At 39.8% G+C, this 12146-nt stretch overlaps 1 protein-coding gene across 1 annotated transcript in view; it reads left to right on the top strand.

The window, feature by feature from the left end:
• Window positions 1–12146, top strand: part of USP43 (ubiquitin specific peptidase 43) — a 56287-nt gene that overhangs the window by 18116 nt on the left and 26025 nt on the right. Inside the window, 4 exon segments of the mRNA XM_016154658.2 lie at window positions 4747–4839; window positions 6270–6405; window positions 9170–9305; window positions 10568–10703. Of these exon segments, the coding sequence (XP_016010144.2) occupies window positions 4747–4839; window positions 6270–6405; window positions 9170–9305; window positions 10568–10703 (501 nt within the window).

Below are 12146 nucleotides of genomic sequence, written 5' to 3'. Positions count from 1 at the left end.
CAGCTGATGTTATGCACTCATCCCAGTGGGTGAATGATGGTGGCTGGGATCCAGGAAGTAGGGGAGGAGATGGAGAGAAGTGGATGGGTGGGGAACATGTTTCGGGTATGGAGTCAATAAGATTTCTTAATTGGTTTAAGGTGTGGGGTGGAAGGGCTGAGAGAAAGAAGAGAATTTCGGGTTACTCCTGGGTTTTTATATACTTACGTCTGGTGAATACTTTGAAGAAAAATTGAGGGTACTTTGAAGTATATATTACAGATGTGAAAGAGGAAAAAACTCTTGTTTTCTTACTCCTCTTTGCCATTGCCACACTTAACAATACTTCTGACACCAGATGGGTGGGTGTTTTTCCCACACCAAGCAATTCTGCAGTTCTCTGTGGACACCAACTGAGTGTCCTACAATTTAATTCAATTCTGTCACTATCTACCTGGAGATAGCATCAGCTCCCACAGATGAAGGGTTCAGTCCCACAAGACTGCCTCCTCACCAGACACCAGTTACAAGTCCCAGGTTGTCACCTGTGTTTCTGACCTACTGACCATAAATCCGAGGTTCCCATGACCGCCTCCTCAGGTTCGATGGTTTGCTAGAGCAGCTGACAGAACTCAGGAAAATGGTTTACTGGTTTATTATGAAAAGATACAACTCATGTACAGCAAGATGGAAGAGATGCACAGAGCAAAGTGTGTGGGAAGGGGTGCGGAGCGCCCATACCCTCTCAGGGTGCACTACCCTCCCAGCACCTCCACATGTGCATCAATATGGAAGTTCTCCAAACCCCTCCTGCTAAGGTTTTTATGGAAATGTCATTACACAGGTGTGACTGATTAAATTATTGGCCATTAGTGATGAACTCAACCTCTAGCTCCCTTCCCTTCTTCCAAAGGTATGGGGGAGGGGAGCTGAAAGTTCCAACCATCTAATCACATGGTTGGTTCCCCTGGCAACCAGCCCCATCCCGTGGTTATCTAGGGGCTTTCCAAAATCACCTCAATAACATCATTTAGGTGTGGTTGTAAGGGGCTTGTTATGAATAACAAAAGATGCTCCTTTCACCTTTATTCTTGCTCTTATACTTAGGAGATATCAAGGTTTCAGGAGCTCTGTGCTAGGAGCAGGTGTGAAGACCAAATATGTATTTCGTATTAAAATCATAGTATCACTCTGACTGGTGCAGGGTGAGTCAGGAGAGGATTCCTGAGGAATTGACATTTGAGCCGATCAGATATTAAAGACTGCAAGTGCCCTTTGGGCAGATTACTATAGGATGATGAATAAGAAGCGAGGTGTTCATGCTGAAAAAGTACTGATGACAGCTAAAAATACCTGCTTTGTGCCTGATTGTCTATAGTAAAGAAAAATAATAGCTAGAGATGTCCATCAGGCTAGGGCTTTGAGGTCCGAAAAGTGATTTTTTTGCAGCATTCAGTGGCGGCCAGCTCTACACTGGTGCCTTTGAGTGGTGGTGCCTCCTGGACCCTCCTCAGCCTTCCTTTCCACTTGGGAGGGCTTGCCTAAGATAGAAAGCTGCCATGGTATAAGCCTTCTTTATAAAATTGAAGGCTGGAAGAGGTATTATGGGTTAATTCAGAGGCCCCTGTTCACTGACTTTCTCCCTCCTTCATCCCCCCACCGCCTTTTAGGGGGCTGAGTGTTTGAATTTGGCTGGAGGAGAGAAGGAAGAATAGTATTAGGGTGCTAGTGCTACAGACTAGAATAAAAATAATTAGCTATTCTGTATTATTATGACCACAACCTAAAACATCTGCAAGTTTAATAACCAAGGATTGTTACTCCATTGGAATTTTAGCTAGAGGAGGCAGTGTGTGTGTATGTGTGTGTGTGCGCGCGCGCATGTGCATGTGTGTGCTTGTATTTATTTCTTCATGTTACTCATAGCCTTATTTACAGAAAGTCTAATCTGGTCCTCATCACAGGCAGCATTCCCTTCTAGGCAGAGTATACTTTAGAAGGCTTTCTCAGAATAGGTCTTGGAGAGGTGACATCTTGCTTATGTGTTGTCATAGTTCCTGTTGGTGGCATAGACATCAGTTCCACTGTCCAGTGAGCAGGTGAAGCTGGCCAGGTGTGAGGTATGAAATGTGTATATGGCAGTAGCAAGAGGTCAGAGTGACAAAGTGTGCAGTGTCAGCGTGTGGGGCTCATTTCTGGGCGTCTGTAGCTGGCAGGAAACGAGCAGCAGTGCCAAGGTTCAGCAGCAGCTGACTAGGTCAGCTTTAGAAGAGAAGAGGTTTGATAAGAAGAACACCTTCAGGAGATGGGTGAGTGAACACTGAAGGGCGGTGAGGGTGATTTCCTGTCCCTTTCCCCTGTGAATGCTTGGGGGACAACAGGACAAGACTGAATGCTCCAGAGGGGATGGCGAGGATTAAAGGACCCCTCCGGCCACATGTGAAGTGTAGCTGGAACCTAGTAACTTGCAGTTCTTTGTAGAAATGATGCTGCCCCTCTCTTCCTGATCTGCTGGTCCCACTCACTCTGTCTCATTTCTTATCCTTTCAGGCATATTTCACTTCCTTTCTGTAGTTTATCATGAAAACAGTGTTTTCTTCATTCTTTAAATATAAAATTAGACCCTCATAAGTTTTTTTCCAAACTACACATCTCTTGATCCCTGACAGAGATGTGTAGGTCTATCCCAGTTTAGTGTGATGCAACTCTACAAGAAAAACACAGCCTAGCTTAGTTTTAGTATGTTTAAAAAAAGTCAAAGAAAAATATTTCTTTTCATTTGATTGCTAAAATGCAAAACGGGATTTGGAAGTTTACCAAGGACAAAAATACATCTTCAGCCCCCTGTTATGTCTAAGTACTTGATGTGTGAAGGTGGGAAGATTGGAAGAAAAATGGGGTGGAAGAGGAAACTCCACAATGCCACAGTGATGTCTGATACGCTTCTTTTTTTTTTTTTTTTTTTTTTTTTTTTTTTTTTTTTTTTTTTTTTTACCAAAACATTGCCATGGTATTCCCAAAGAGAAATTTATCAGAGTCAGTGAGAATGATTGAACATTAAATTCTTGGGTCTGTTTTCTAGAATCATGGTTGGTGTGCTGTTAACTTGTATCCAGGAGAGCCAGCTTGCTGTGAGCATATTATTTAGGGTTGCCTTGGGCAGGACCCGGAAAACCTCAAGATTTCTTGCTTTTCCCTGTTTTTTTTTTTTTCCCTCCCCTATTTTGACTGCTCAACAGAAAACCTGATTCTGGTAGCAGCTCCGGTTGCTTGCTGACTTACCCTGCTAGTGAGTACTGTTCCATATTCCCAAGGAAATTAATATAGATTCTAGGATAAGGATTGTAACATCCAGAAATCTCTTATATTATGGAAGAAATAGAACATCATATGATTAAAGAAATAAAATTTGAGCACCCATATGGAATATAAAAGTTGCTCTTCGCTTTCAGAGATACATGCTAAAATTAGGGAGTGTTAAATTTAAGAGTTTTAAGAATATAAATAAACTGTCTGAATATCTACTCTGAAACAATGCCTCACTCACTTATTCTAAAGACTGCAGGAACAGTGATGAGCATGGACTCTGGAGTCTGAGCCTAGCTCTGCCCCTCAAGAGCTATGTGTCCCTGTGCAAGTTACTTAACTTCTCTGTGCTTCAGTTTTCTCCTCTGTAAAATGGGGATAATCCTGGTTGCTATGGGTAGCACATGGGTTAATATGGGCACAATACTCAGAATAATGCCCAGTTCTTACTAAATGCTGTTTCATTGTTAGCTATTGCTATTAGCTGCTATTTTCTGAACTTTGTTTTTTTATCGGCACAAGAAGGAGGGCAGACTGCATCAGTGGTTCTCAGCCCTGTCTAAACAATAGTGTCACCTGGGGAACTTTTAAAATTCTGATGCCTGTGCCTCTTCCTGCTTCCCTTGAAACGGAATCTCTAGGAGTAAGGCCTGGACATCTGCATTTGAAGAAAAGTTTCCTGTGTGATTCTGGGGCACAGTGAGGCTGAGAACCAAGGAAATAGATGGTCCTGAGAGCCCTTCCAGCTTAACAGCTGGCACACTATGTTTCTGTTTGGAAGGGGCGTAGCTTCCCTTCCCATGCTCAGTGAACAAATACATACTCAATGCACTTTTTTATTTTTATAAAAAATTGAAGTGAAAGTCGTATAACATAAAATTAACATTCTTAAAGTGTACAGTTCAATGGCATGTACATTCACAATTTTATGCAACTACCACCTCTTTCTAGTTCCTAAGCATTTTCATTACTCCAAAAGAAAACATGATATCCATTAAGAAGTCATTCCGCATCCTTCCTTCTCCCAGCACCTGGCAACCGCCAATTTGCTTTCTCTTTCTCTACGGCTTACTCATTCTGGGTATTTCCTATAAACGGAATCATAAAATATGTGGCCTTTTATGTTTGACTTCTTTCACTTAGTGTGATGTTTTTGAGTTCCAGCCATGCTGTAGCATATGTCAGGACTTCATGGCTGAGTAATTATCTTATGTGTAAATACTACATTTTATTTACCCATTTATCCATTGATGGCCATTTGGGTTGTTTCCACCCTTTGACTATTGTGAATATGCTACTATGAATACTCGTGTACAAGTATTTGTTTGAATACCGTTTTCAATTTTTTGGTTGTATACCTAGGAGTGAAATTGCAATGATAAATCTATATTTAACTTTCTGAGCAACAGTCAAACCGTTTAAATGTGATTAATTTTTAATCTTTATTTTTTGCCCTCACAGATCTTCTTTGACTTGTCCCCATTGCCTGAAACAAAGCAACACCTTCGATCCTTTCCTGTGTGTGTCACTACCTATCCCCTTGCGCCAGACAAGGTACGCGCGTGTCATGCCCAGTGAACTTGACTTCCATTCTTACTCCTTATTGAGAACCTTCTGGCCCTGCATCTGTAATCGTCTCTCTTCTGCTTCTCTGCCAGTATTTCTCTAGAAACCAGCCACATAGCTGGATGACATTCAGTTATGGAATGTGACAAAGTGAAAGGTTACTATATCCCACATTTATCTGAAGAAGTAATTACAAACAATGCTTTTGTAAATTTATCAGCACCAGGCTTATGTCTTTGGCCCATTCAGAAGCTGGCATGTACCACTCAGTCAGATGGACAAATGGGAGAAAATCTGTCACCACCTGCTTTTCCCTGCTTTATTTCTAAATCCTTTCTCTCTTTTTTTTTTTAAAGGTGCAGGAAAATGTTTATCTAAGGAGCAAAGAAAAGGGGAATGGGTTGTTAGAGGAGACGAGATAAAAAGAAAAGAAGAGGTAGGATTGGGTAAGAGCTGTGGTGAGGCGCAGTTTTGTAAAAAGAAGTAAGAAACACATGATACAGGCCTCTAGGGAGCCTAGGTCTTAGCAGTGACCATAAGGCAACTGACCAATGTCACTGTCATGGAAGTTTAGTGAGCAACTAGATAGCGTACTTTCACTGGCATCAAGATGGTGGCATTTCTTCCTTGCATTCCCCAACTTTGTAAATAGAATTTTTCTTGCCCTCTGCAGCTGAAGGCATGACAACCTCATAAAGCCTTTCCTGGCAACTTAATCCCCTTTTCTGCTCTGAATTCCTGTGTTGCTGATAGCCTATGCCACAAATATAGCACTTGTTTATCCTATCGCCAGTGGCACCATCAGATGATATGTAGTGGTAGATGTGAGGTGAGACTCCTGGCTTGATGAAGCATAGCACATGGGTTAGGATCACTGACTAGGGCCAGACTGCCTGGGTTCAAATCCCAGCTCTACTAATTAGCTGTGTGACTTGTATAATTACTGCAGTATAAAACAGGAGCTGGAAAAGTGAGGCCTTAGGTATGCTGGTGGCGATGGTAGGAAGTGGAACCAGATAAAGCAGAAGGGGCATGTTCCCTTAGCAAGGGAGAATTTGAATAAGGAAAGGAGGGCATCGTCAATAGTGTTGAATCTTAAGAAGCCTGGCCGCTTTACTTCTCAAACTTCAAAGTTTGTTTTTGGTTCAGATTTTCTATTTAACAAACAGAACCTTGAGACGGTAGATCTTTGTTTTGATTCTTAATCAAATACCTTTTAACTTGCTGGAAAAGTATATTCAGCAGAGACCCTTGGAGAATTGGCTCTCCACTGCCACCTTGTGACAGTGTACCTGAAGTACAGTGACTAGACCTGGAAGCAGAGATTAGCCTAAGTTCCAAACTTGACCCAGTGTCAGTAGTGTTGGGGATACTTCATGTCAGTCCTTTAAGGATATGGACTCCTTCTTATTTTTCAGATTCTTGAGCATCACCTTGGTCTTCCCCTCTAAGAGCCAGCAGTTCCTGCGGGTGGGCCTAGCCGTGCCGATCCTCAGCACAGTGGCAGCCCTGAGGAAAATGGTGGCAGAGGAAGGCAGAGTCCCTGTGGATGAGGTATGATGGAATTGCATGGGGCCTGGTCACTGGATGATGAAGTGCTAACTGGGCCAGCTGTTTAGGCTGTTTTAGGCTCATTTCTGGTTCCCAGGTTACTCTAGCTTGACTCACAAACTTTTGTTTGATCAGTGGTCTCTGGTGTCAGTGATGACTGAGCCTTGACCTCCCTGTACTTACACAGAATAACCAGAAAAGGACACCACCTTTGTCTTCCAAGAAGGTGATGATGATTACCATCGTAGTAATTCTAATACTAGCTGTCCCTCAGTAGTGCTTCATGAATGCCGGACACAGCTCTATGAACTTTATATTCATAGCCAATTTAATTCTCAACCATCCTGTGAAGTAGATGTTAAAATTATCTACATTTTACCAGAGAGCAAAGAAGAGGCATTGAGAGGTTGAGTGGCTTGCCTAGTGTCACATAGCTGCTAAGTGGCCGAGCCAGGATCTGACCACAGATGGTTTGATTTCAAAGCCTGAGCCACTATTCAATATTTTCACCCCTGTGAATATAAGCCAGGATGCTGAAGGGACAATAAATGAAATATGAGGAGCCACTGAGGGAACCGAGTAGGGGGAACTGGAGAGGGAAGATATGAGGGAAAGTGTGATGGTTGTGCTCCACTATTTTTTAAAAAGGAGTCTTGGTAAAGAGATTGGATTCACTGTGACTTTGAAGGGTGGAGCTTGTAACAGGGGCCCTCATGAAAGGGCAGGATAGAGGCAATGGTGTGGAAAAGCAATGTGGCATGATGGGAAGGGCTCAGAATGGGATTTTACTGTGATTCAGTCACTTTCTCGTTTTCTCACCTTGGACAAAATAATTGATCCTCTGTTTCTTTAGCTGTAAAATGTAAATTTTACATTTTTCTGATGCCCTCATGGAATTTTTTAAAAAATTAAATAGTATTTTTAACCTTTTCTTAAGGAGTAACACAAATATAATAAAGTATACATGTCTTAAGGTTAAAATTTGTTGCGTTTTTACATGTGTACACATCCATGTAAACCATGTAAACCACCGAGCCTTTCCATCACCTCACTGGGCTCCTTCCTGCCCCCAACCAATTAAGCCCTCTGACCTCTATCACCATTTTTATGAGAATTCAAGTGGGGAAAATGTGTTCATTTTGCTTTGTAACCTCTCAGTGCTCTATGGGGATCTATTGAGAGAGAGAGAGAGAGAGAGAGAGAGAGAGAGAGAGAGAGAAAGATAGTAGGTGAGAGTCTTGGGAAAATATGGTAGTAATGTAATGAACAATGTAGGGAAGTCTGAGAGAGGTAGAGTTTGAATAATTAAGAGAGTAAAAGGACTGTCAGGAATTTGAGAGGTGTGTGTTCAGTAAGATATGTATCACCTGGGATTTCTAGGTGCAAGGGTGGACACTTCGATTAGAGCCTAAAATCTATTTTTGAGATTTTGTTTTGATTGGTGACTTTATCCCATTTATGTTATCTATGATCATCAATATATTTGGACTTGTTTATATCATCTTATTTTATGCTTCCTGTTTACCCTGCTTTTTCTTTATTTCCTCTCTTTCACTGCTTCTTTTAGATTGAGCAATTTTTCTTTATTCCATCTCTCAGGTTTGGAACATATAATTATAGTTCTGTGCTCTTAATGGTTATCATTAAAATGTCAACATGCATAACTACCAAATCTTATGTTAACTTTCCCAAACAACACAAGGATCTCGGCATGTTTTAATTTCCTTTATATATTTTTTGCTTATCGTAGATAGATATTGTTGTTCAGTATTTTAATTCCTCTTCCCCTTTCTCCCTAGTTGTAGTAGTAGTGTAGTCGTTATTATAGTTTTATATAGTCAATGCATGTTTACATTTATAAATGTTTACCATATTCTTTGGTTCACCATTTCCTCTCACAACTCAAGGTTTCCTTCAGATTCAGTTTTTTATTTTTTTACTCTGAGATGTTATCTTTTACAAGAGAATTTCTTAGCCAGTGTGCCTTGAATGGTTTATGTGTACTGAAATGTTGAGTCCTTTAGGCCTTGAGATGACAGAGTTGGGTCTGGGGCAGCTAGGACCCTCAAGGCAGTCACCCCTCTTTTTCTCTATAAAACAAGCTTCTTCTGCTTACCATAGTATTCCATGAAAATATTTTTTAGCTATGACATAATGTGAAAAATGTTGGCAATTGTATTTAGTTCTTTCAGCGGAGATATGTTAATGGTAAACATTCTCATTTTGTGTTTATCTGAAGATTTTATTTTTTGCGCATCTTGCATGATAGTTTAGCTGGATATTAAACTTTAATTTTCAACTTTCTTTCCCCCACCTTTCCCTAGGGAAGTTTGATATTTTATTGTTAGGTTGAGATGTCTGTGATTAGTCTATGTTTTAGTACTAAAAATAAATGGTTTCTTACTAGTTATAAGGGAGGACAGGGTAAAAGAGGTTTAAGCCTATTAGTCACTTTTATTTATTATTTTATTATTTTTTAAATTTAAAAAATTACAGTTGACATTCAATATTAAATTGGTTTCAAGTGTACAACATACAGGTTAGACATTTATATAACTTATAAGGTGATCCCTTCATCAGTCTAGTACTTATCTGACACCATTCATAGTTATGACAGTATTATGGACTATATCCCCTATGCTGTACTTTACACCCCTGTGACTATATTGTAACTGCCAATTTGTACTTCTCAATCACTTCACTTTTAGATTTCTTTGTTAAGTTCACTTTGAGGAATCAAGAGGGAAAATGATCCTTCTCATTCCAGGTGATCTTGGTTGAACTGTATCCCAGTGGACTCCAGCGGTCTTTCTTTGATGAAGAGGACCTCAACACTATCGCAGAGGGAGATAATGTGTATGCCTTCCTAGCTCCCCCACCAACTGGCCAAGAGATCATCTCAGGTATAATAGTGCTTGCATAATTTTACTTGACTGTTATGAGTTACAGATTTGAGAGGGTATTCATTAGGTGCTAAGGCATAAGACATTTAATTTTAGCGCTTAGAGCTATCAAGCTTATTCTCTCTGATATTCATTATACAGATGGTTGATTATTTTAAAATATTCGACTAATACAGGGGTTTTCAAAACCTTAGTGAGTATCAGAGTCACCTAGAGGGCTTGTGTAAGCAGATTTCTGAGCTCTACTCACAGAATTTCTGATTCAGTAGGCCAGGGGTAGGACCTGAGAATTTGCAAGTGTAACAAGTTTCCAGGAGATGCTGATACTGCTGGTCCTGAGACCATACTTGGACAATCACTAATCAGAATAGGTGCTGGGGCAATCTTTGTTTTCAGACTCCTGTTGTTCAAGGTCTGTGCTTAAAGTAAAATTTTTTTTTACAAACTGGAGCAGTCGATGGCCAAAGAGGTTAACAGTCCACTTTTGATACTTGCCTTTCCTAATCTTTAGACTGGCTAAGATGGTCAATTTTTGAGAGTCTTTCATTGTAGGTCAGTATACATTTTGGTCAAATTAGCAAGTCAGGATAGCCCATATTTAGAGGACCCTGGGCCAGTGTGACCTTATGGCTCAGATGAATCCTGTGTCCAGGCCCCAAATCCTCAGCTAGCCTAGGTGGAAGGCTATGGGAACCATGTGTTTGTGGTTGCTCTGGGTCAACAGACTCTGGGCAAGGAATCTGGAACAGGACATTGGCCCTGATTATGTTGTAACTCAGTGAAACAAACCCTTATTTCAAATTCAAGCATAGGGGACATATCTGTGCCTTAAAAGTTAAATTTTCAGAACTGATTGGAAATCGAGGAAAGTCCAATTCCTCCACTTTCTCAAGGCTAAAGATTCTTACCTTCTCTGTATGCTTCTCATGTTGGCTTTCTAAGAGAGTGGATACTCTCTGATCAAGGCATACAAGCAACCAAAGTCATCTGGGAATATTTTTCAGATTGGCTTTGAAGGTGTTAATTGAAATCCCTGCCCTTATTTTAAAATTATTGGCTGAACACAACACAGATTCACTATTTATACGATCGTAGTGTGCCAGATTCCAGATGGTAAAAGTGCCATGAACCTTATATCTCTTCCCCAAAAGCACTCCAGTGTCTCCCAAAGGTGGGTAAGAGTACTCGGGCTTAGAGAAGCCAGCATTCTGACCCAGCAAAGCAGCTCCTTTAAGAATACAAATGTAATTTTCTCTCTTCAGCTCATCCACCTGGTCTGTCGGTTTCCCCACGCTTGGCAGCCCGTGAGAGTCAGCGATTATCCCTGCCTGTCCATAGTGAGAACAAGGTGCTAATCCTCTTCTGTAACTTGGTGGGGTCAGGGCAGCAGGCTAGCAGGTATGTTTAACTTTTATTTCTTCTCACATAGTGTATGGGAGGTGGAGACATGTACTTGGAATTTTGTCTAGAATAATTCTAATTTGGTGAAATTTAACATTCACTCTCAAGCTTAGTCAACTGGGAGTAGGAAATAAGGTACTTTCTGATCAAGAGAGCAGAAGTAACTGCTTTAAGCAGATGGCAAACATCATCCTTAACAATTAAACATTGAAAGCCCTCCTCTTAGTTTCAGGAAAAGTTATTATTGCTCTCACCACATTATTTTATACTGTGTCGTGAGGCCTGGGCAGTGCAGTAAGACAAGGAAAAAGAAACTGGCCATAAGAGGAGATAAAATTACCGCTATTTGCAAGGTTATATCATTGTCCAGAGAACCAAGAGCATGAAAGTGATTAGAACTAATGAAAGAGTTCAGGAAAGTGACTGGTTACATAACAAATATACAAAAGTAGATAGTTTTCTTATACTATCCAAATAACATGTTTAGAAGATTTAACTCCAATAAAAAATTTTTAAATTGATAAAATGTTTGTAAGATTTATCTGGAATAATAGACGTGTAAGAATAGCCAGAAAATATTGGAGGAGAGACAAAGGAGAAAGAGGGGTTCCTCTATTAAAACAGAATAAAGTGTTAATTATTAAATTATTGTAATATAGGCAGAACGAACATTTAAATCAATGGAACAGAATAGGCCAAAGTATATTTAAATATTTATTATGTGATAAGATGACATATTTCATATTACTAAAGAGTAAATGAATTATTCAATGTGCAAGGCTAGGTTAATTGATTTATTTTTTAGTTTTACATAATCAATTTTTTACTCTCACCATAAATTCACATGTATATATTCTAGATTAATTAGAGAGGTAATTATAGAAAAGGAAACCATAAAATAACTTGAAGATAATATAGAGGAATATTTATATCTTTGGGTTGGGGGAGCTATTTTAACAACTAAGGCAGGGGCTATAGAGAAAAAGTCTAGTTTTTAAAATACACTTATAATTTTTTAAAGTAAAAGCAAATTTAAAAGACAAAGCACAAGTGTGGAAAAATATTTATGTCATATGACAGATAAAGGATGTATATTCCTCATATAAAACCTACCTCTCAAATTATTGAGAGAAATACTCAGTTTCATATAGTATAGAAGAAATTTTGATTGCAATAGCATTAAGCTATTTGTAACCTCTCACATTGTTAAAGAACCTTTGAAAATTGATAATACTCATCCTGGGCAAGTGTCAAGGGAATGGGGTGTGTGCCTCACTGATAAATTGGTGTGGCTTTTCTGGAGGGTGGCTAGGGAATAAATAGCTTTGGTTTTGGGGTTCCACTTCGGGAACTTTATCCCAAAAATCAATGAGTTGTGCACCCAAAGTTGTATGTATAAGAATATACGTAGTTCCTAGTATAAGTAAGTATTGTTTAAAT

Source organism: Rousettus aegyptiacus, unplaced genomic scaffold (assembly GCF_014176215.1).
Source record: "Rousettus aegyptiacus isolate mRouAeg1 unplaced genomic scaffold, mRouAeg1.p scaffold_m13_p_6, whole genome shotgun sequence".
NCBI classification, from domain to species: domain Eukaryota; kingdom Metazoa; phylum Chordata; class Mammalia; order Chiroptera; family Pteropodidae; genus Rousettus; species Rousettus aegyptiacus.
Note: the sequence above shows the minus strand (reverse complement) of the source record. Positions and strands in the feature narration are given on the sequence as shown.